General features: G+C 43.4%; 1 protein-coding gene across 9 annotated transcripts in view; it reads right to left on the reverse strand.

Annotated features, from left to right (window-relative positions):
• Positions 1–23,758, reverse strand: part of LOC135915269 (uncharacterized) — a 282,983-nt gene that overhangs the window by 248,658 nt on the left and 10,567 nt on the right. For 6 of the 9 annotated variants that reach the window (XM_065448289.2, XM_070521929.1, XM_070521930.1 and 3 more), the window contains one exon: positions 16,996–17,052. The exons of the other annotated variants lie outside the window; for them this stretch is intronic. In XM_065448289.2, the coding sequence (XP_065304361.1) occupies positions 16,996–17,052 (57 nt within the window). The remainder of the gene's footprint in view (positions 1–16,995; positions 17,053–23,758) is intronic. 9 annotated transcript variants of the gene reach the window in all.

Here is a 23,758-nt window from a genome sequence, read left to right on the forward strand (position 1 = left end):
AAGGCAACCTTATCGAACGATGCAACGAACACAACGTCAATGACCGCTGTTGCCAAGACTCTATGCGTAAACGCATCTCTCTTGTAAGCTTTTTTTTTGTACGCGCATTTTTTTCCTATACATGTTATGTTTCATTGAGCGCGAATAGAAAGGCTTACCTGCCTTTATCAGCTGTTTGTCACGTTCTTCGGGTGGAACGCTAGGAGGCTCCAACTGATTCGCTAATATCTGCACTCTTGTGCTCGTGCACACTATGTCTACTTTGTCTATGAGTACGACTATGTCTACCTAATCTGTGCCGTGCCGTTAGTTCCACCACTGCACCAAATTGCTACGCCCATTCAACAGTATCATTAAGCCAGGCAGCACCGTCACGCTGATACGCGTGTGGCTGAGTAGAAACATGTGGAAATTTTGTACAAAGCGCTGAGATAATAATTCACCCTTTACATACCATTTCAGTTCTCGCTTGTGCGAAGGACCTTCTTCAGCGTGAATAGTAGCATCAAAGACTTAAACTGTCGATAGTCAATAATAAAAAAAAGATTCTTCTGATGCCTGCTAACCCACTGAAAGCGTTCACTGTGTGGCATAGTTGAATTCCACCCATGACCTTCACGCCCAGAGCCTTCTTTGTTTACATTCACAAAAGAGTAATGCAACAGGAAAGACTGCAAGGATGAAACCTTTTGTGAGCATTTTTTTTTAGGGGGGAGGTCGCGTTAAGCGATGTAGATCTGTTGCCCGGCTGAATCGAACTAAGTATTGAATAAAAGGAAACCAAAAAGAGAGAAGGAGAGAGATAGCGAGGCAGACGCGAGCACTACGCTTTCGTGGAAGTCGTGGTCGTGGGGACAAATACAACGGCGCTCCTCCTTAGCTTCCCGGTGCTTGCTTATCCACCACAGCCATGCATAATTCATGAAGACTTCACTACAGTTGCCGGCAACGGCACTTTAGAAGACCTCCATGCAAAGGACTGAGGGAGCAAGTGAGCGTGGAATGTAGGAAAAGAAGAAATAAACCCAGCCAAGTCGTCGGGACGGAAAAGTGAACAGTTTCCGCGCAGAAGTTGATGTGCGCCACTCTTACTTGTGAAGTTGTCCTTGCTGACTGCTTCGCTGACGTTATAAGCCTAGCGTTGCCACTTCAGTAGAACAGCCTTGTGAAACAAGAGTGACACCCTTTCTCAGCAGGGCAACACGTGAAGCAAAGACGTTTGCATTTAACGTCGCCGGAAACAAAAGTTTTATGTTATCCCTATGTTGCCTCCGCATACAATTCTTTCCCCCAGCACATGCTAATCGCTTGATGCGAACGTCTACCGGGTAGCAAATTGAGTTACGTTTGGTGCCTGCATGCGGCTCGTGTATCAGGAAATGCCTCCTAAGAGATGTGGGAACGTAAAAGTACTATTTCTGCCTGTATATACTACAACAACTAAAGAAAACAAGGAATCGCTTTTGTATTCTATGCCGAAGTATTCTGAGCGTAGCCGCCACGTGACGTTCACCGAGTGTCGAACGGGAAAGCTCTTGGAACTCGCACGCTTATAACTATGCCACCAGGAGGGGTAATACTGTGGACAACTAACAATGGTTGGACGGTTTCCGTGCACTAACCTTCTTTTCTCGTGTAATATTCCTCTTCCCAAAGCTACTTCATCCTCCTCCTTTTCCTCGTTCCTCCTACGAATAGGGCAAGAATGCTACCAAGATTAGGCTAAATAATAAGACTCATCTACTAGCTCTTGCCTTGAAGCATAACGGGGGAGAGCGGGGGGGAAGGGGCAAAGAAATGTTTAAATAATTAAGGGGTTTCACGTGGCAAAACCACTTTCTGATTATGAGGCACGCTATAGTGGAGGACTCCGGAAATTTCGACCACCGGGGGTTCTTTAACGTGCACCTAAATCTAGGTACGCGGGTGTTTTCGCATTTCGCCCCCATCGAAGTGCGGCCGCCGCGGCCGGGATCCAATCTGTCGACCTCGTGCTCAGCAACCTAACACCATGGCCACTGAGCAACCACGGCGGGTTAAAGAAATGTAAGATAGCACAAAGAACTGAGGGTTGTCCCCATCCTCCCATGTTGTGTTACATCCAACTATTGATGGGCGAGCTAGGAACGCGAAACATAGGTAAAGCTGTGCAGGCTCATTGCTAAACGGAGCTCCCGCTTGAGGCTTACTTTTACACAGGCGGCTCACTGACTACTCTATAACTCGTATAAGTATATACGGTGTGTCCCAACTATCATGCATCAAGATTTCAAAATATGCAAATGACACGTAGATGGACAGAACCAAGGTAACGTTCTTTGGCGTCGCTCGGAGATACTCAAATTATTATTATTTTCTTGCATTCTGCCTAACTGCTGAATCAGTCTTAATGAAATAACCTAGTTCTCAAATACTGTAATTAGATGAAAAGTTACAATGAGAAAATTGTAGAACAACATGGAAAAACTACCGGTACACCGTTCTGTCGCTCAATTCATGTCACATAAAAGTGTGCTTCCGTGCCTCAAAGCAGCCTGTGAAATGCACGCAAAGTTCTTGGACCGTCCTTTGCGAACGAACGTCCCTAGGGAAATTTGTGCGCAAAACACAGTCGCACTCATTCGTACGATGTCGGCTTTGACAGACGCTCTTGAACAACCTCAATTAAATAGAAAAAAAGGGAGTGAGCGATATCGTCTCCTCATGTTCTATGGTTACTCAAAAAAGTGCAACGAAATGTGACTATGGCGTCCGAGATATTAATCCTACACGCTGAGCACGGAAGCCTTTCATGCCATCCGTCACTTCGGCATAGACGATTGCGAAACTGCTCTTCAGTCGGCATTACATCAAAGGACCTGCACGCTTGAAATGCGCACGAGCGCGGTAAGTGATGAGACAGGTCCCATCTCACCCAAACGTGCTTCCGTGTTCGCTATTCCCTGATTGCGCGTGCTTTGCCTGTTCGTCCCACTCATATTTTCCCTAGCAAGAGAGCCGCAACAAAAACACAAATTTTGGCTACGAAGATAGATGCCCGTGAGCTCTGTGTAGTGTGACTGCTGATAGGAGAAAGCTCGATGAGCGTTTTCTGCGGTATTGGAGAAGGTAAGTAGATGCTTCGACGTCACGCATACAGTTTAATTCTATGAAAGCTTAACCTCGCATAACTCGTATTTTTTTTTACCGTGCAGAAATACATTCGAGCACTTCATTAGTAATCTGTGAGTTATGAAAACGGCATTTAAATGTCTTTTTTTTAAGTTTGACCCATACTTGATATTTCCGTTCAATGTAAACTGAAACAATGGACATTACTAAGATCTGGCGGGAATCATTTTTACCCAGGTCAGTTACGCGTTGAAGCTACCTGGCGGAAGCTGCGAAAGGCTCTGTAAACATAGAAATGCACTAAAATCGGACTCTTGATGCATGGCGAATTTTTGCACTGCTATAAAAAAGAATTATCAAGTAATTATAAATGCGAGAGAGTCCGAACAGAGGCTCGGCACATATATTAGGTGGTGTACTGTCCTTTATATATTAGCTGATGGTACCTTCTTTTGTTGAACGTCGCGATAACCTAATAACTAAGGAAAACAATGTTATTTTTTTTAATTCGGTGTAACGCTTGAAGCTATCAAGCATTAGACCTTTCTGTTATCACTGTTATTAACAAAGTACAACGCATTCATGGAATGCTTGCTCAACATGTTCCAAGCCATGGCCTCATGAAGGGTTAGTAGCTGGAAGATAGATTGCTAAACGTAGAAATTCGCCCCTAGTTTCTGGTGCAGGTTCTTATGTTGGATACATAGATATTCAAAAAAATATCTCCAAACGGACCGCTTTAACGAAAGAGATGATAGTGGTCTAAGAACCTCTACTTAGCGGCGCCTAGATTTTTGAGCAGCGTCTGACTGCCATCTAGAATGTCGACTTGAACAGCTCGCGTCAGCGAAGCAATGGTCGAAGTTTTGAAGCCGTTCGAACGCAAGATCGAATGAGGGGTGTCCAGTACTGCGGCGCCCGTCTTTAATAGCCTTTCTTATAGCAAAGTTCTGAGGACAATCTGTCCGCCGTTATTAATGGACAGCCAATTGGGGTGCCAAAAGTGAAACTCAAGAATATTAGTCTGCTTAACCTAGGGTGAACGTAGAGACAGGTGCTTAAAATATTTTAGACGCTTCTGCTACGGTGCCTCTCGTGGTCACAATATCGCTTCAGAACATTAAACCTTATGAATGAATGAATGAATGAATGAATGAATGAATGAATGAATGAATGAATGAATGAATGAATGAATGAATGAATGAATCTCTCTATTACCTGGGACCTGTAGGGAAGCATTGTCGCTGTAACTGTTGAGTATAGCGAAGGAATGTTGCCGGCGATAAATTATGCTCTAGAGAGTTCTCAAAGCTTTGAGTGTGTATCAAATCTTAGACTTCACTTTGCAAACAGAAAAAAAGAGCTTTACTCTGTTGCAATGAAATATTCTTGCTGTGTAACTTAGAAGCCACAATGGCAACAATCCTGTGCTTGTGGCTCCATCAATTGCGAATACTTACGTAATATTGTGCTCTTAAGGCGGACTGCCCAAAGCTTTCTGTTCGAAAGGGCCACTTGTGATGCGCCGGCTTACACACACAGCCCACATATTAATAACAGAGCACTCAAAAGACGAACTTAAGTTACGGGACTGAAGATAAAACAATCTACAAATGAGAACATGCAAATTCTTGACGGCGTTGCAAAAGGGAAACCGCAAGGGAATGTTCAGTTATCTGTAAAGACCCATATGCATCTCTTTTAACTGGTAGGCGCATCGCAAACTGGCTCAACTTATAAGCTTCATGTTCAAAGGGCCCCAGCCGGTATGACGATTTTGGAGGGGGGGGGGATACTTTATTCCCAAAGAACGAACACGTTGCATAGAAGATACTGAAAAAAAAAAATCCCCTTTGCATTGGTGCTTTCAACCTTATACTGAAACCTCTTTACGTTTCTTAGGCTTGCGCAGCAGGCTTAAGAAGCTTACCACCTTGCGAATCGCCAGAGCGGATGGAGGAATGGCCCACTTTTCTTTTTTTTTGCGTGTTGCCTTATTCTGTTTGTTTTTCTCGAGCTGTCAAACCTCAAAGAAGCGGTGTCTCGAAAGCAAAAAGCTGCAAACAAGCTAAAGGTATGCTCAATATTTTTCTAGTCATTTATATTCAAAGCAATAACCCTTATTCACATGTTTAACATGATGGCACACTAACAACACGATCATAGCTGGTGCACCGTCTCATTTAGGTGATAAGAATGAGACAATATCGAGTCCAATAGAATGTCCCAATCGGCTCCGCCGAGACGTATTCATGTGAGGTTACGGATTCATGGTGCTGAGATAGACGCCTATTCTACTCGAAAAGGATCACAACCATAGAATTTGGTCAAAGCAACGCGACACCGCATTAGGTAATAAATCCCGATTCACTCCATACACTGAGTCCCACTTAAAACGCCTAAAAGAGTGAGCGCTAGGGCTAGTTTGAAAGCCAGAAGTATGTGGGATTCCAGGTCCTTTCGATCTCATTACGGTCGCAATACGAAGCGAATATGAAATAAATGCGAATACGAATTCCAAAGATCGGCTTCCGAACACCAATTCCAAACTGAACTATCCATTCACCATAGGCGCGGCCAGATTTTGACTGGGTCAAATTGCGGTTAGAAGCTTGACAATTATTACGGTTTGAATATAAAAAAGAATTTTTGAATGGCAACAGATCACTGGTCCCTATAATGTTGTTTTCCATGAGATGGATGATAGGATTTCTCCGTGGCATAAAAGGATAAAATGCCGAGCTGTTGAAGAATACTTGTAACTTGAGAGACACGAGGAGCCATAATTTATAATACGTAAACCCGCTTATGCAGATTTAGTAAATGCGATAAAATGTTATATATGTAAGTCGCCAAGATTTAATAGAACAGCTCTTGTGGCGGTGACACAAGAGGTACAGAGAGGCACGCAAAAGGTAATATATTGTTATGGTGAAGGGAACGAAGAAGTCGAATTAGACTAGGCGAAGACGAAGTCTGGTAGTTGCCTGAACGCCATATACGCCAGTTGTAAGTATACGTTATTTTACACTCGTGGGCCTGCTTTGTTCCTGCAACATTTTGGTGGAGGTGCGGGGTATCGATCTCCGTACCTCTCGTTGGGCTTTTATCAGAGTGCGGCACCCAAAAGGTGATTTCTTGTATACGACCTTTGCTAATTACTTGCAGTGTAAATATCTGTCAAAAATAACCCCTGAGAATTTAGAGGAAAACACTTGTTCGAATAAAGTGCGTTTAGTGAGAGTCTATATATATAGTGTCTCTTGTCCAGAATAAAAAATAACGTAATTAGTTTTCATGGGTTTCATCGTAAATTGGTTACCTGGAAACCAGAAAGACGGAGCTGATAGCTCCGTTATTATCCTGTTCCGCATTGTTATAAGTGTGCTAACGGTAAATGCAACTGCTACGTCATCTGCTTAAGACACAACCTCTGAAGAGGGCAGTGACTGGGGAATATAACGTACGTAAAGGGAATGTAACATAGGATCCAGAATGGATCCCTTAGATGTGCCGCATGATATAATTTTGCCTGCCATTATTTACTAAGTATTTTCTACGAGAGGATAAGTAACAGGAAAGCAAGTTTAGTGGCTTACAAATAAAAGCCATAACCTCATAAGTTGTGCTTATCTATAGTTTGAAAAAACTATATAAAATGATTTCTGCGCAACTGATATTTGTTCTTAATGGGATGCGGAAATGATGGGCTGGCAGAGGAATAATAAAAACCTAGTTGCAGGCTTCTTGTAAACAAATTCACGTTGTTGTTGTTGTCAGTGTTGTTGTGCTATAATATTGTCCTCGTTATTTATTTTATTCAGCTGCTGTGCAACCCATGTAATACCCCTTCAATGGGGCCATTGAGGTGCTTATAAATAAATAATAAATAAAATAACTATATTTGAGAAAAAAAATATGTAACTGAGACTTAATTGTGATATCGGTTGATATAGCTCTTGGGTTTGATGGGATCTCCAGATTTGTATAAGGGAACAAATGTGTCTATGTCTGGCTAGCAATTACTTTGGGGGGGAATGAGTAAAATTAGATTCGGTTGCGACGTTACACTTGTGAAATTCACTATATCAGCATACGTCATGCCGTATTTGGGCATCGAAAAGAATGTCCTCGCAGCACTGAAAGTGGGCCAGTTGCTTCTTTAGCCCCTCTGATTTCTTCTGGAGCAATGTCGGTAAGCGACATGCCAGGAATTGGGCCGCAATTTCCTGCCGCGCCGTTGTCAGTGCACCGAGCCGTGATGCCGGCCCGCAATTATTTATTCGGCGCGAGAAACATCCACATCTAGACAGACATGGCACTCCCAATATTCCCCCTGAATACCACAAGCTCAAGTGGCGTCTGTGCCTATGACATATGGATTTATTAGGAAACTTTTTGAAGGTAGAACGGGAAGAAGTTTTCTGCACCTTTCTTTCATTTCCAACTTCCCACCGAATCGCATGAAGCTCAGTTTCCGCGACATGTTCGCGGTAGCCGGACAAGCCGGTCTTGCGGGAACATTTCCCCGATGAGAAGGAACGGCCTCATTAACGTAACACAGGTGCCTCGATGCAGCTTTATTTGGGGGAAAAAAAACATGGGGATGGCTCTTGCGCCGATGTACTTGCCTTTATTGTATACTCGCTGAAGTATACTTGAACGCGACGATATGGCCCCCTAACATGACTCCATTTAAAATTCAGGCACAACGCGATGACACTGACTTCGTGGTTGTTGCATTTACAAACGCTACAAGAAGCCACAGGTCTGACTCTGAGTACCTTATTATTCTTCAAATATTGCGTTATCAACTTGTTAATAATGTGCTTCATTCATATGCAACGTTGACTGGTTAGGGATAGGGGCCTGCACATGTAAGGATTAAGTTTGTTTCGTTCTTTATGAATGGGAATGATACTTGCGCATAAACAGTCTTCAGGCATGGTAACCGTTTCAAAGAACTCAGTAAAAATAAGATGCAGGGTGTACCAACTGTCATGCACCGAGATTTTCAAATACGCACATGCCAGGCAGCTGGAGAGAACCTGGTTAATGTCATTTGCCGTGGCTTAGAGGTACTCAAATTATTTTGTTTTTGCATTCTCCGTAACAACATAATTAATCATCAATCCACTTCTATAATATTTTAAACAGATAAAATATGCCAGTGAGAAAATTGTAGAGCAACATGAAAACCCACTGATAAAGCTTTCTGTTGCTCAGCACGTGCTGCATAAAACTGTTTTCTCTGAGCGTCAAAGAAACCTACGAATACATTCAAAATTGCCACGCGACTAGCCGCTGAAGGCTCGAGGCCAGATTTCGAGGCTTACCGGGAGCCCTTAATTCCTGTAACGGTGCTTAAATCTTTATCTAGTTTGTTAGTGCCAGAGTTTCCTTCTATGTCTCTACGCAACTGCCGCGACAGCATAATGAGATGCAGGAACCAAGCTAATATGCATTGCGGACTCGGCATCACCTTTAATGTGACAGCATTGCTTTGTGAACATTGTCAATGAGCCGTGTGAACATTGCCGATGGGTAATATGCATACAACGTGTTACTACTCTATTTATAGCTTTGAACGTTATTTAGGTATCTCCCAGGTGACAACAATCAGGAGTGTCTCAGTGTGCCATGCGATGTGCCACACCAGCACACATCTCTATCCAGGTAACACGTTCTGCTAGCTTTCGTGCTCCTATAAAATTCACGGAACAATTTTTTACGCATTGTTCACCTCGCACCCGGGCAATCATTCCTTCAAAAAAGAAATAAGCGTAAAATACCCAACCACCAAGGCCATTAGCACAAAAGACTCGATAAAACGACCTGGTGACTGTGGCCGCGATCCGCGAATATGCTACGATCGCACGCGACGCGTTGAAAGAATATGTGCACTCTTAGGTATCGAGTGGTGCCTGTGCAAGGAAACCTTGCCGACACAAGACAGCTGAAAAACTAACGGCGCTCTACAACAGCAATATTATGTTTTGATATACCACAACGCACGATGCATGGCGTTTGGCGGAAGACACCTTTCTGGCGAGATTCGGAACCACCGGAGAAACCCTGTGAACTATAGGGCGGCCGGCACACCGTAGGCACGGCTTTGGTTACACACACACAGAAAAAAGGAAAGAATACAATGTCATTTTCTTCGTCGGCACATACTGCTTGAATTAAAGGTCCCCGGTATACTTCCACCAGAACGTTGATTGCCAAGCATCATAACCTTAGAACACATTAGAACTGAATACCTTTAACGTGCCTTGTTGACTTCAGCCATTTGCAGTAGTTGACCAACTCGACAGATTCGTTCGCATCCCAGTTTCATCATGGGTGCCGAGTTCAAAACAAAATCTTCTGAACATACACGCGACGAAGGCGACGGCGTCAAGTCCTGTCTGTTTCAACTGGTAATTGAAAAGCCGAGGCCTGTCTGAAACCAAAGCGGTGCAGTCCGCGGAGTTGGCAAGGCTGAAGGGGCACTTTACATACGCTTCGAAGGCTTTTTTTTTTGTTTTCAGCCAAATACGCCACAGTGGTAACCCGTTTTAGTTGAGCCACCTCATGTCATAGCCGCAAGCACCGACAGATCACGTTACTATCGCAAAAATCGTCTATCACACCATTATCTTTCTAAGCCGCCGCTGGGAGAAACAACAATCTGAACATATCAGTGACGTGAGGAGAAGGATGCCGTGCGCTGGCGATAAGACGGCCTGGCTTTTATCGAACAATCGAGATCCATATTAGAACACTTGGCACGCTAAAAATTGTTTTAATGGGATGCCATGTCAAAAAATTCAGTCGTTAGACGTAACCAAGAGCACAAAAACGCTTTTGAGCGTCATTTTTCAGTGTTGATGATTTCGCCAAAATTAGATAGCACTGATTAGGTATGTGCTTCGCTCATAATAACGAGATGAGTGACTGGGCCTGGCTTCTGTGAAGTTAGGTTCGTTGAAGACATTAAGCCGCAGTGTTACCAGTAACCTTATAGTATGTAGCTCGTTTCTTAGAAAGAAAATACCGTACTTTGGCCGACATTCGCGAAGAATCGAAAGTAGCAATTAGTAATAAAGTATTTTGTTTACGTTTATTTAATATTCCCCTAACTTGCAACGAAAAGTGTTGCCTACGCCGAAAAATACCAGATCCTCTTATATTGAACGGGGCATTACGGCCCTCACTAGGATTTGGAAATAAACGACATTGTGTGCATAAGCACTGTCCATTTAGGCGTATAAGCAATTTCGACCACGTTAGCATTACATAGTCAAACGGTTGCGACCAGAATACACATGAGTCAACAGTGATAACACCAGCGATAGCATCTCCCGCGTAAAAACGTGGAGGTACTCGTTATAATAAGAATGTAGAAAGGACGTGACTGGCTTCAAAGAAGATTGATCGGGGGCTCTGGCCCTTTCTCCATTTTCTGCACCATCGTTCATATCTAGAGGCATTCTCGGCTGCACTTACATATCAAAACACGGAAGTTTTCTCTGTTATTCTACCATTTAATTTTCTTTTCTTTCTAAATTTATTCTTTCTTCCTTCATGGTCCACAGCGTGTTCTTGCCTGCGTTTGTTACCGCGCCGCACCCAATTCATTTTTTATCTCCATGACGGTCTCCTTACCATCTTCGTCATTCTTGGCCTTTTTTGGATATATACAGCTTGTTTGTGTTCGGGACGACTTGTTTAGCAAGCTCAGTAAAGAAAGCGGTTGCCCGCTCGCAGGAAGCGGGGGAAACGCCTCTTGTCAAGCGCCTCACACCGCGACTGCATAAAACGTTTTATACTTGCAAACAATGCTAGTGAGCGGGTGCATGTTCTAGAGACCTCATTAAGAAGGGCCATGCTGTCATTGCGGAGTACAACTTGACACTGTCTCTACCAAATTATACCGCTGCCACATTCGATAAAAACTACGGAACTGCGGCATGTTCTTGTATTAATTCTTTCTTACGTTTCACACTTCCCTGTACGTCGTTTGTAATAAAAAAAACAATAAGTGATAGTATTTCCGACGCAATTCACCGGCCCACATAATAACGTAGTGCTCAAAGTAGATACTGGCTATTGCTGCCTGTGCGCTATCCTTGCAAGCCCCTCTGCCCATTTGTGACATTGCATGTTAATATGTGGAACATGCGTTTATGTCTGAATTTCTTCCGGATGACATTGCAGTATCTCACGTAAGCATCACCTGCCAAATGAAAACTGGAGCAATGTGAAACCACAAAAGCGGTCTTGAGATTGCGGCATTCTCGTGAACCACACATACTGTTGACAGATAAGGAAAACGTTTTATGTGGATATCCCGAACCTTCGCCCACTTTCTTTGTCATTGTGTTTCCTGCCGCTAAATTTTACTACAGGTTCCAACCAGATGTTTAGTTTGATAGCCTAGCAAGAAAGCGATAAACAAACACATCCTTTCAAGCTCGTCTTGGAGGGAGTTGAGGGAAGCACGAAACAATGTTTGCTTCTTGATGTGTTTAACTTTGCACTTGCACACATAAGCACATTTGGCGACCCTCGGAAGTCACCGAAACTGCCACGCAAGAAACAGGCCTCTGGCTTTGAACGGTGGATAGGGCACCGTATAATGGAACCTAAGTTCTTTGTTGTGGAGTAGCCTAAAGAAACAAGAGCAGGCGAAAACCGAGACAGGGGAGCCTGTACAAAATGGTGTCCTTGCGTGTCCCTGTGCGCAGGTCGTCGGGAGAACCGTTTTAGCTTTCCGGCCCATCTGACGCTGACCCTTCACATTGTTCCCACTCTGGAGGCTTTCCTGGGCGACTGCCCACTTGCATCCTCGAACGCGCTTGTTCCTGACGTGACACAAATGGCAATACCATCTTTGCTTTTTCTTTCTCGAAGCAAGAGCACCCTTCTCGATGTGCCTGTTGTTCTGCGTTGTTTTATGTACTTCTTATACCAAAGTGTCAGTTTCGTCCACCCCGTTTTTACTGGCGTCCCGCGAAGTCGATTCGGTCTTACTTGAGAGCCTTCGATCCTAAATATGGAGTTTAGGATCGCATCTATCTGCATTTTACGCAAAGAACTTTCTGGTGTGGGGTGATTATGGAACAATAATATTTTCATTTCATAAAGCCATGTTCGTGGCATTCCTGCATGATTTGCGCAAAAATAACTATAAGCCTGATCCGCCGTGGTTGCTCAGTGGCTATGGTGTTAGGCTGCTGAGCACAAGGTCGCGGGATCGAATTCCGACCATGGCGGCCGCATTTCGATGGGGGCGAAATGTGAAAACACCCATGTACTTAGATTTAGGGGCAGGTTAAAGAACCCCAGGTGGTCGAAATTTCCGGAGCCCTCCACTACGGCGTGCCTCATAACCAGAAAGTGGTTTTCGCACGTAAAACCCCATAATTTTTAAACTATAAGCCTGACCGGGACTCATACCGGAGTTTGCTGTAATAGGGCTTAACACATAAATTTATAGCGGGCCTCAGCCAAACAGTAGTCGTACTGTTATCGCTGCCTCTGTTCACAAGTTTGTAGACCTGAAGATATGTTCGTAACCACGTGATTCACAGCTATACATGTACATTTGACCAAGGGGTAGCTCTCAAACCAATAGCGGGCAGTCACAAACATTCAATTGGGCAGCAGCCTAGCCGTCTAGCATACTGTTCTTTGCAAAAGATGGTTAATTGATGAACAACGAAGCTAATTCGAATCAAAAACGGTTTTGGATGCTTTCAATCATAGTCTTAGCTCACAGAGCTGTTACCCTTCCTTCAGTTCCTTCCTAATTGCCTAATAAACGGGTGTTAGAAGACAAGATACACGGTCGTACAATCTCTTGGCTCATATTCAAGTATAATTTCAAGAGCAGCCTTCTGTCTAAGGCGGAATGCAAGCATACCTCTTAGAATATAATTTCGCGTTACCATTGAGGAACAAGTGGCCTATAGTGATTGACGCACTCGAAGAGAACCATTAATAAGCACAGTTATTAAATGTCCTGCTTTAGGTGAGCGATCCAAAGCACTTTTAAAATTTCGTTAACAATAGCTTAGCTTACTTTGTTGTCTCGTTCAGTCCCTTTGAGTGGAAATCTGCTACAGTACATCTAGTTTACACAATTTCCAAACAGTTTGTAAAAACGCCATTGTGTTCAGTGGACAAGGAAGATACGTACCGTCAGGTATGATAGTTTGTGAGAAACATCCCTCTGAAAAAGACAACTTGTTTATTTTTTCGTAGACTTGGCATACCTGCTCAGATCAAGTCGACCAGCCTGTGCGCGCGTGTTTGGTTAATGTAATGTAATGTGAGCGTGCCACATTTCCAAGTAGTGCCTAAGAGAAACCGCAATGACAGGGCCTCTAAACTTTTGGTGGCGCAACACTGGACATACACAACAGCATTGCTCCCTGTACAGCAAATTCGGGGTATAATGACCCACAGACCTAGAGCTGTAAGCTTGCAGTGCAGGTTCTTCTCGCGAATTTTCTGTGCCCCGGCATTATTCCGCGCGTACGGAGGGCAGACTCTGTTCCTCGATTTTTCCCCTTTCCCTCATCCCCACTGAATGGTAGCAAAATGGACGCTCGTATATGCTGGACCTCCCTGTCTTTACTCTAGTTGTTTGCTGACTCTCTTTTTCTATGCACCAGCGGAACAATTAAACGAAATTACGGAAAGTCGTTCCCAAAGAGCGCACAATTATGCGGAAATGTCTTGGCAGCTTTACATTCGCCGACATTTTGTTATTGCATGCGTTGTTTCTCTGAGCACGTGTGACAGAGTTTTGATGGTTCTTACGCGTTCGCTATATATATATATATATATATATATATATATATATATATATATATATATATATATATATATATATATATATATATATATATATGTATATAGTCATATAATGAGAAGCCAACAAACACTGACACCAAGTACAACATAGGGGAAATTGCAGGTGCTTAATAAATGAAATAAAGTAATGATAAATTAATGGAAATTAAAGTGGATGAACAAACAACTTGCCGCAGGTGGGAACCGAACCCACAACCTTCGCATGTCGCGTGCGATGCTCTACCAATTGAGCTACCGCGGCGGCGTTTCCCCATCCACATTCTTGGGTATTTATGTGTACTAGTACTACTACTACTACTAGTAGTAGTAGTAGTAGTAGTAGTAGTAGTATTTATGTGTACTAGTACTACACTCCCAGGGTTCTACTAGTACACATAAATACCCAAGAATGTGGATGGGGAAACGCCGCCGCGGTAGCTCAATTGGTAGAGCATCGCGCGCGACATGCGAAGGTTGTGGGTTCGGTTCCCACCTGCGGCAAGTTGTTTTTTCATCCACTTTAATTTCCATTAATTTATCATTACTTTATTTCATTTATTAAGCACCTGCAATTTCCCCTATGTTGTACTTGGTGTCAGTGTTTGTTGGCTTCTCATTATATGACTAATAATTATCGGGTCCCTCGGTTAACCCCCTTTCTTCTCGTTTATTACATAACGAGGGTCTCGAATCCGGCAACATTGATGCCTTCAGGTAGCATATGTGGGTTTATTGATTAGTTGCCTTCACCCGAAAAGATCACGTTCTCGTGACGCCTGCGGCAAAAAAGACGTTCCACGTCCGCCGCCAAGGTCTGTGAGTGGGGGCGCTGGCTAACACTCCCAGGGTTCTACTAGTACACATAAATACCCAAGAATGTGGATGGGGAAACGCCGCCGCGGTAGCTCAATTGGTAGAGCATCACACGCGACATGCGAAGGTTGTGGGTTCGGTTCCCACCTGCGGCAAGTTGTTTTTTCATCCACTTTAATTTCCATTAATTTATCATTACTTTATTTCATTTATTAAGCACCTGCAATTTCACCTATGTTGTACTTGGTGTCAGTGTTTGTTGGCTTCTCATTATATGACTAATAATTATCGGGTCCCTCGGTTAACCCCCTTTCTTCTCGTTTGTATATATATATATATATATATATATATATATATATATATATATATATATATATATATGAAGACCTGCGCCAGACCTTTATGCATCGCCAAAATGCAATTTCATGCTTCATAAGCTACGTTAATTGCGAAAGAAGAGCTAAAGTACCCAAGAAGTAATTAAATTATCTGTATAACAACAGTAAACAGGCAGTTCATTTGATAACAGAAGTTCTTTAGGCAGTTCATTTTCCTTTTGTAAAAAAGAAATTCAATGCTAGCTCACATCGGGAGCTCATTTGTACAAAGTATTTAACTTAAAATGTACAATGACAGCATCGTGTGAAAGCTCGTCTTGTATAAATTTATGAATCATTGCGTGCTGCTCAGCAGTCTTGCTTCTTTCGCGCACACTACCTATCGAATAATATGTGTTTGCCTTGTCAGTCCACCTCCTTCCTTCCTTTATTTTTTTGTAGATACGTGCCCGCTGTGACCCAAATTTTAATTCCAATAGTACGGAGGAGTGTAATGTATGTGTAGCAGAAAGAGTATCTTTTTCTATGGTTTTCATGTTTCCTATTTAAAATTTTTACCAGAACGTGTTCGTTTACTATAGTGACAATTTCTGCTATCATAGGCAATACGCATATATAGACTCAAAATAAATGAGCGGTGTATGTGCTTAGGCTATAGGCACGAGCCGCTGTACCCGGCGCGCATTGCGAAGAGCAGGACTCGTGCAGCTGTGTCTTGGGCTCTCCGCTGTCGCTGTTAGTTAAGTGAGCTTTTCGAAATCAGTACATAGGCTGCGTTGTAAAACTATGTGAACTGCCTAACTATTTATCTGTTGGATAAAAGGGACTTAGTCCACCATTCTTTGTTGATAAATTTCTGCTTCATATTGATCAAATACGCAGAAGATGAAATATCAAAATGTCTTCCTTGGAATTCGGCGAGACACAATAGGCAAACAACACGGATGAGCTGCCACAGTAAAGGTACATGTATGGTCAGGGACTGGTGTTTGGTACATGCTCTGACGTGGCCAATGTGTTTGCTCGGAATGGGACTCTATGGTGATAAAAAAGTAAGTTTGCCTAAACTAAAGAACGAATTGTCACTGTGGCAAGAATATAAAGACTAAGAGACCTAAGAAGACATTATCTCAGGCTGCGGGTTTTTAAGCGAAACATGTGCTGCTGCTGCTCATGGTCGAAATTTTCGGTAATACCACTGCTGAACAGATAGTTTATTAAAGATAAATTAAAAGGCACGTACTAATATTTGGACTTGTCAACGTTTCGGAGCTGTTTTTTCCTGAAGTCAACGCTATTGTTGAGTTGCCAGCTGAAAAGTAAAAATGGCAGAAGACGAAGGTTGAGCAAATTCGTGTTGACCGCAGATGTGCTGCCGGTAACGTGACGTGAAGCAAGAATTTCAATCTCGGCCGGAGTAACAATTGCGCTTAAAAGGCCAATGCGTTGCTTGCTTCGTCTAGTTTCCAAGTTACCACCTAAGTCTGCCCTCTCAAATAAAGCTCCCTTGTTGACAAAACAAAAAAAGAAAGGAAAGTGCTGTAGGTGACGGCGCTGTGCTTGTCGACACGTGAATTGTACGCGATGGTAAAAGATATGTGCTGCCGCTCAGCGATACAAAAAACGATGCTGACAGGAAACGAGAGCTTTCTTAATCTTTCACCATAATTAGAATTTCAGGGAATACCAAAGATTTTTCGAGCGCCCAAATGTTTTTGTGCTAGTTTCTGTAGATAACGTGTTCCCGGCCCCAGACGGGCTGAAGCAAAGTAGCAAAAAAGAAAAAAAAGAACAGTAAATGTTGCATCAAGGTAGGCAAAACAAAGAACACATAAATAACATTTTAGTTAGGCTAGCTCTTCAACTTATCAGGAGCTCTTCAACGTACCGGTTTTTGCACAGTACGGTGTTCGGAAGCGCAGCTTGATGTGTCTTGTTGGTATCGCTGCAAGTGGGGACAGAGAAAAAAAGAGAGAGGAAAGTGAGGGAGGTTAACCAGAAGCCCTGCCCTTTGGGCGTACAAAATTGAAGTTAGAAAGAATGAAGAGGGAGGACAGAGACATAAGAAAAAGCAAAAAGCAAAACACAAATGAACAAGTGCAAATGCGTTGACTGAGTCCTGTAGATTGCATAAAAGGAGATCAAATTTTTTAATCGTTTTCTGATAAAATGTATGGTATTGTCTACGTTGGAGAATTATTTCTTCCGACAGAGATTGGCTCTCGAGCGTGTTCAGCAGCGAAATAAGTGAACATCTCTGTGCACAATACTACGGCCACTGGCACAAAATACGGCTGATAAATTTCTCTTTACCGCAGGGGCCGCAGGCTGTTTTCGTAGGCCCTTCCCAGGCGGAATGCGTAGCCATTGGTGAACGGAAGTATGGGAGGGGGTGCAGGGGTTACTTCGGCTCGTGAAACGAAAACAAACCACTCAGGAATAAAGGAGTAACAGAGTATATGTGGCCTTTGAAGATAAAGCTACCTTAAGGGTTTTAATAAATTTCAAAGTGTTTTGTTATTTATTTCCGACTCACATCTTTGAATTGCCGCGTCTACTTCCACCAGTCTTCGAACCGAATCTTTCCTTTACGTCCTCAGGGTGACCACATCGTTGATGCGGTTTTCAACATGGAATGTCATTGTCAGGCATCACATAAACTGAACGCTGCATCATGTAGACGCAAAACTTGCCCTGCAGGAACGATTTGAGTGCAAAGTTATGTATTTCCTTGCTTCGGTGGCAACGTATCCACCATGTTTTCTAGGGCGCTCGTCTACACGCTCCAGGGAAGCTTAGGCCATTTCAAGGAGCTCGGAAAAGAGCACTCCCGGTGGTACGTAAGGGGGCTTTTCGTGTCGCATGCAGGAAGGACATTTCGTGCCCTTCTTACCCGATGTAGTGGGCGGTTGCTTCTGCGTTTTTATTTACGCAACTGACAAAGGAATATGGAGCGTGCAATGTTTTTTTTTTGTTAAAGTGGCAACCACGGGGAACCTTCGGAGCGTACTACAGTGCAAGCACCCCCGCTGTTTGATCTAGTTGCTCTGCTATTGTAGATAAAGAATGCATTGGAGCTGGTCTAGCTTACTTGCAGTCATACGCTTCAGTTCTTTTCCACAAAACTTAAGAGGTGCCCATATCTTCAGGAAAAGACTAGTTATGGTAAAGCGCTGCGATGAATACTTTCTAGGCTTTGTAATGTGTTCACAGAGCAAAGCAGCAGGCAAGAAAGTTAAGCGGAAGCTTTAGCTCTGGTGCTCCTATCTAAATACACGTAAAAGCAGAATTCGTTTTTCTCGTCAACCACCACACCAAATTTGAAAGGATTTGTTGCATTTAAAAGAAAAACTTAAAAGCTAGTGACTGTTGGTTTCAGATTCTTGATTTAGGCTGTCTATTTTTTATTAAAATTGGCAAAAATCTAAAATTTTCAGAAAACGAGATTATCAAGTTTACAACTCCGTAACTCATCAACGCAAACTGATAATACAATTCCGTGAATTGCATATAATAGTACATCTAAGTACATCTAAAGCGGACAAAACTGATATGTTACACATGAATGTCAAAAAATTTAGTAATATGGAAATATAGCTTTTGCAGAACCCCTGTAAACAACGTAACAAATTCACGTAATGATGTATCGAATATGTCCGCTTTCAATGATCTAATGGATCCCGTTTACAGAACCAAGATATCTGTTTTTTATGCAGAGTTATGAATCTGTAAACTTGGTGCTTCTATTTTTTTTTAAACTTTCGAATTTTTGAAAATATTTTTAACAAAATTCAGGACCTAAATAGAAATTCCGTGACAAACAGACCCTACAATTTAACTTGCTCTCTCAAATGCAACAAATTTCATTAAAATCGGTCCAGGGGTTATCTCAGAAAAACGTTTTTGCCTTTTTACATGTATTTGAATAGGCCGCGTCGGAGTTGGGTCTGAGCTAAAGCTTCCTCTTAAAAAGAAATCACTTATTTATTCATGTACCCTCAGGGCCTATCGGCATTAGAGCAGGGAGTGTGTTATACGACAAATAATAAGGAAATAAATTACGAGCTTATAAACAACATTTTCTAATTATATAATGTTAGCTCAAGGTATGATAAATGCAGTATAGAACATGACATACAGAAGTAACATTGGACAAGAAAAAAGGAAAACACCAACAGTAATTCGTACAAGTGTTTCCTATTATACAGTGTTAGCTAGTACGTTTCACAAATTATCATTTTTATTAATGGAAACAATGTCACAAGGAAGTTCATTCCAAACTTTTGACGTGCGTGGCAAGAATGAGTGCAAAAAATATGTCGTGTTGCATGCACCAATTCTTACTTTATGCTGATGATCAGTATGGGGAGATAAGTAATATGGTCGCGACATGAATTTTCGGGGAAGGGTAGGGTGGCGATACAGCTTATGAAAAAAATGAAAGGCGGGAAAATCTTCTACGTGTTGCTAGCGGTTGAAGACCCAGATTTGATTTCATTGAAGACACGCTCCCGCCACGTTTGTAGTTCCAAAGAATAAAACTAGGGGATTTTGTTTTGTACTAGTTCAAAGGAATGCTATCTGCAGGTCTTTTATGGCGTCTGTCAAAACACATGCCGGCCATCCAGGCATTAAGAACAGTTCGAGCGCGTTCACATATTTCCGATAGTGCGGGACGCACTGCTGTCAAAGAGCTCAGGCGATTGTGTACCCTTCGTCCGACCTATTGCTAAAAACTGGTTAACAGCTACTTTAAGCTGCGTTTCTAAGTGCCTCGAGGGAGCTTTGCAGTAGAGTGATCACCAAGTGCTGCAGACAGGGCGGAAACAAACGGAATAGGACAGGCTCTGACATGTCGTTTCTGAAGCCGGAAATGCGGATATGATGATGGGCCATCTGCTTTTGCGCCTCCAATCAGCTCGCCGGAACAGAAAGGCACGAGCTTTGAACTTGCACGTGCGTCAAAACAAAGGCTACGGAACTTCTGTAACAGTTCAGAGAAGCAGACGTGCTCCTTTGCTTTTCCATAGCACGTTGAAGAAGATGACGAAGACCCGCGCCTTAATTACTTGAGTGACTCTGTTGCTGGCTGATACACTCATAGACCGTAAGCACAGTTTTCAAGCTTACACACTAAGCTTCAAAGTCAGCTTGTCTCCCGAACAGAATGTGCTGCGAGAAAGACACCGGCTGAAAAATTCTTATCTCACTTTTCAGAGGCCGAGAGCAGCAGCGAGTGCTTCAGGAGTGCGGTTGCCATGGTAATGTTGACATTACCGGGTACCAGTCCCAATGGTCCTTTACGAAAGACAACACGTGACTTTCGGCACACTTTCTCCAACACGTCAGCGATAGCTGGTGCCTCGCCTATGGTTTCCTTCCTCCATGGCTCCAAACGAGGGTTATCATCTGTGTTTTGTATGATGACACTAAAGTTTCTTCCTTCATTAAAATAGTTTCACATAATTACTGAGTTCTCTTGTTTTCGCCTGTTCTTATGCAGCATGCGAAGTTTGTAGAATCAATTTGAGGTGCGTTGGTGAATTAATTGAGGCACATTGTATTTAATGTCTGTTCAAGATGAAGTGTAGGCTATGAATGTTATGTGAACAGTGTTCGAAGTGGGTGGCCTGCCGTTGCAATGAATTACGTGTGCGAGTGCTCCGGCGCTTCTTAAGTTTGTTTTGTGAATTCAGCAGAATCTAATCATCTGCCATGTTGAAATTGTCAATATGGACGCCTAAATTTAACAAACTTGGTGGCAGAAATAAGGTAAATATTTTCTCGCAGTGAAGTGTACGCCCATAAATTACTGAATTTGGCGAAAATTTTCTCAAACACTTCATAGCGTTATATGTGTGCGAAATTTCGAATACGCGAGTCTTATGCGAACCGTGCTTAAATTGTGGTTTTAATCATAAGCAATTGGAACTAATATCGCCATGGAAAAAAACTGCTTTAATATATGTTTAGTTGCCAGTTACTGATGTCCATCAAGTCGGATTTTTTTCTTCGATGTTTGATATTTCCCAGAGAGTCTGCTTGAGGGCGTTGCTTTATGCTGAAGATTGAGCACGTGAGCGCATAATCCTGTGGTAGAGTTCGCGTTTTTTTTTAAGCTGGGGAATTATAAGTCCTCCCAGTGTATAAAACATCCCTCCAGTGTGGGATTTCATATACCTGCTTACAACTTATACAAATTACACAGTAACTACAAATTATAACCGTAATTAACAATACAGACCACTAACTGCGGTTCACTAAATAAATGTCATTTTGGAAAAATTATTGCCAGTTTCGGAATGAAACTCTAAATAATTTCGATTGAATTTTGTTCACGTAGAATCATCTAGCTTCTTTTAATGCACCCTCCATGGTGACTGGGATACCAAGTATAGGAATAAATTTTACTTCTAAACCAATAATTTTCTGCGCGAAATCTTTCGAACTATATATCGCCATATTCATCAGCAGCCATGGTTACGCCCACTGTCGGGCAAAGGCTTTTGCCATACTTCTCTAACTAACCCGGTCATGTGCTATTGTGGCCATGTTGTCCCTGCAAACTTAATCTCATCCGCCCCCCTAACTTTCTGCCCTTCTCTCCTACGCTTCCCTTCTGTTGGAATCCACTCCATAACCCTTATAGTCTATTTATTTCTCTTTATTTAAAATAAGGTGTCATTAACTCGCGTTTGTGCCCTCACCCAATCTGCTCTTTTCGTATCCCTTAATGTTGCACCCATCATTCTTCTTTCTATAGCTACTTGCGTCGTCCTCAATTTAAGTCGAATCCTTTTCGTAAGCCTCCCGGTTTCTGCCCTGTACGAGAGTACTGGTAAGACACAGCTGTTAGAGACTTCTGTCTTGAGGGATAATGGCATCCTGCTGTTCATGATCTGGGAACGCCTGCCAAACGCTCTCCAGCCCATTTTATATATATATATATATATATATATATATATATATATATATATATATATATATATATATATATATATATATATATATGTGTGTGTGTGTGTGTGTGTGTGTGTGTGTGTGTGTGTGTGTGTGTGTGTGTGTGTGTGTGTGTGTGTGTGTGTGTGTGTGTGTGTGTGTGTGTGCTGTTTAGTTTTGAACTCGGACACCTTCTCAACTTCTGCCTATGGTGTTATATGCGTGGATTCTCATCCGCGGTTTACATCTCCAATTGAACTTGTGCAACTGTTTGCTCAGTTGGTACAACACGATGTTAATCCTTGTCGCTGCGAGGGCCCGAGCACTGCTGAAATCGACCGCCAGCTGTCCGGGACTGGCGGCATTTGTAGACGCGGCCCAGTACGGGCGCAGCGACCGGCACGCGGCCGTCTCGATACGCTGGGATGGTACGATCATCAACGCAGCATCGGTCAAGGGGGTAACGTCCGAGGTGGCTGAACAGGTGGCAATAGCCATGGCAATGAGGGACCCCGAACGTCCTTACGTATACACAGATTCGCGATCGGTGGCAAGAGCATTCGCCTCGGGCTCGATATCGCGGAAAGCGGCGGCCGTCCTCGGCAGTGAGGGAGCCGTGTGTCATCAGATCCTCAAAGGGTTTTCAGCCCACATGGGGGCCGACGTGCACCCCGACTTTCCCAACGCCAACGAGCTGGCACACGGATGCGCGCGAGAACTCACGCACCACGGCGATCGTGGCGAGCGAAGTGGCGGGGAGGGAGGGGAGCACCGAGACCCGCTGCTCACCTTCAACGAAATAACAACGCATTATCAGCTGTCGAGGAGGACGTTCCCGCTCCCCCACGCTAAACTTACTAGACCACAGTCATCTATATTCAGAATGCTGCAAACAAGGTCGTTCCCCTCGAGAGGCAGAATGAGCCTTTATTCACCGGACGTAGAGCCGCAATGTCCGGATAGCGGCGAATCGTACTGCTCGCTATCGCACATACTTTGGCAATGCTCCGCGTTAAGCGGCACCGTGTTCAGCAAAGAAGAAGACTGGATGGACGCCCTGCGAAGCGACGACCACCAGACCCAGCTCCGGGCCGTCCAGATGGCTCACGAAAGGGCGGAGGCTCACGGGCTTCTCGTCCCAATGTGGGTGCGGCCCGCGACCCCTGCCGACCGCTAAACCAAGAGTGGGTGGGAAGGGGTTCCTCAGGACCCAATGAAGTTATTTCCTCCTCCTCCTTCTCCTCCTCCTCCTCCTCCTCCTTCTCCTCCTCCTTCTTCTCCTCCAGTACCCTCGATCGATATCCTTTCTCTCCAGGTTGTTTACAAAATGTTGCACTTCAGGATTTCTTCGGCTGTCAAAATAACATAGATGAAACGCAGAAGCAAAAAGAAAAGACGGTTCCATTTTGAGCCTTCTTCAAAAGCGCCGGGCATTTTTCTTAAACGGCGGGAAGGTCGGTAACATAGTGCAGGTCCCGATGGAAAGTGTATGACAGGAAGAGAAATGTTCCATGCTCCCGACGCTTCCATAACGGAACGCTTCCCAGCTTAGAGAGAACAAAGTGCCAACGATTCCGGCCCTGACTCACCTATAAAGGAACGCTTCCATTCTTAGACGGAACAAAGTGCCAACGATTCCGGCGTTGGCGTAAACAAACAGACTCACCCGCGTACGAAGAAAACAAAACAAAATCTTGGACGCGGAGACACTC

This window comes from Dermacentor albipictus, chromosome 7 (genome assembly GCF_038994185.2).
Source record: "Dermacentor albipictus isolate Rhodes 1998 colony chromosome 7, USDA_Dalb.pri_finalv2, whole genome shotgun sequence".
In the NCBI taxonomy this organism is placed as follows: domain Eukaryota; kingdom Metazoa; phylum Arthropoda; class Arachnida; order Ixodida; family Ixodidae; genus Dermacentor; species Dermacentor albipictus.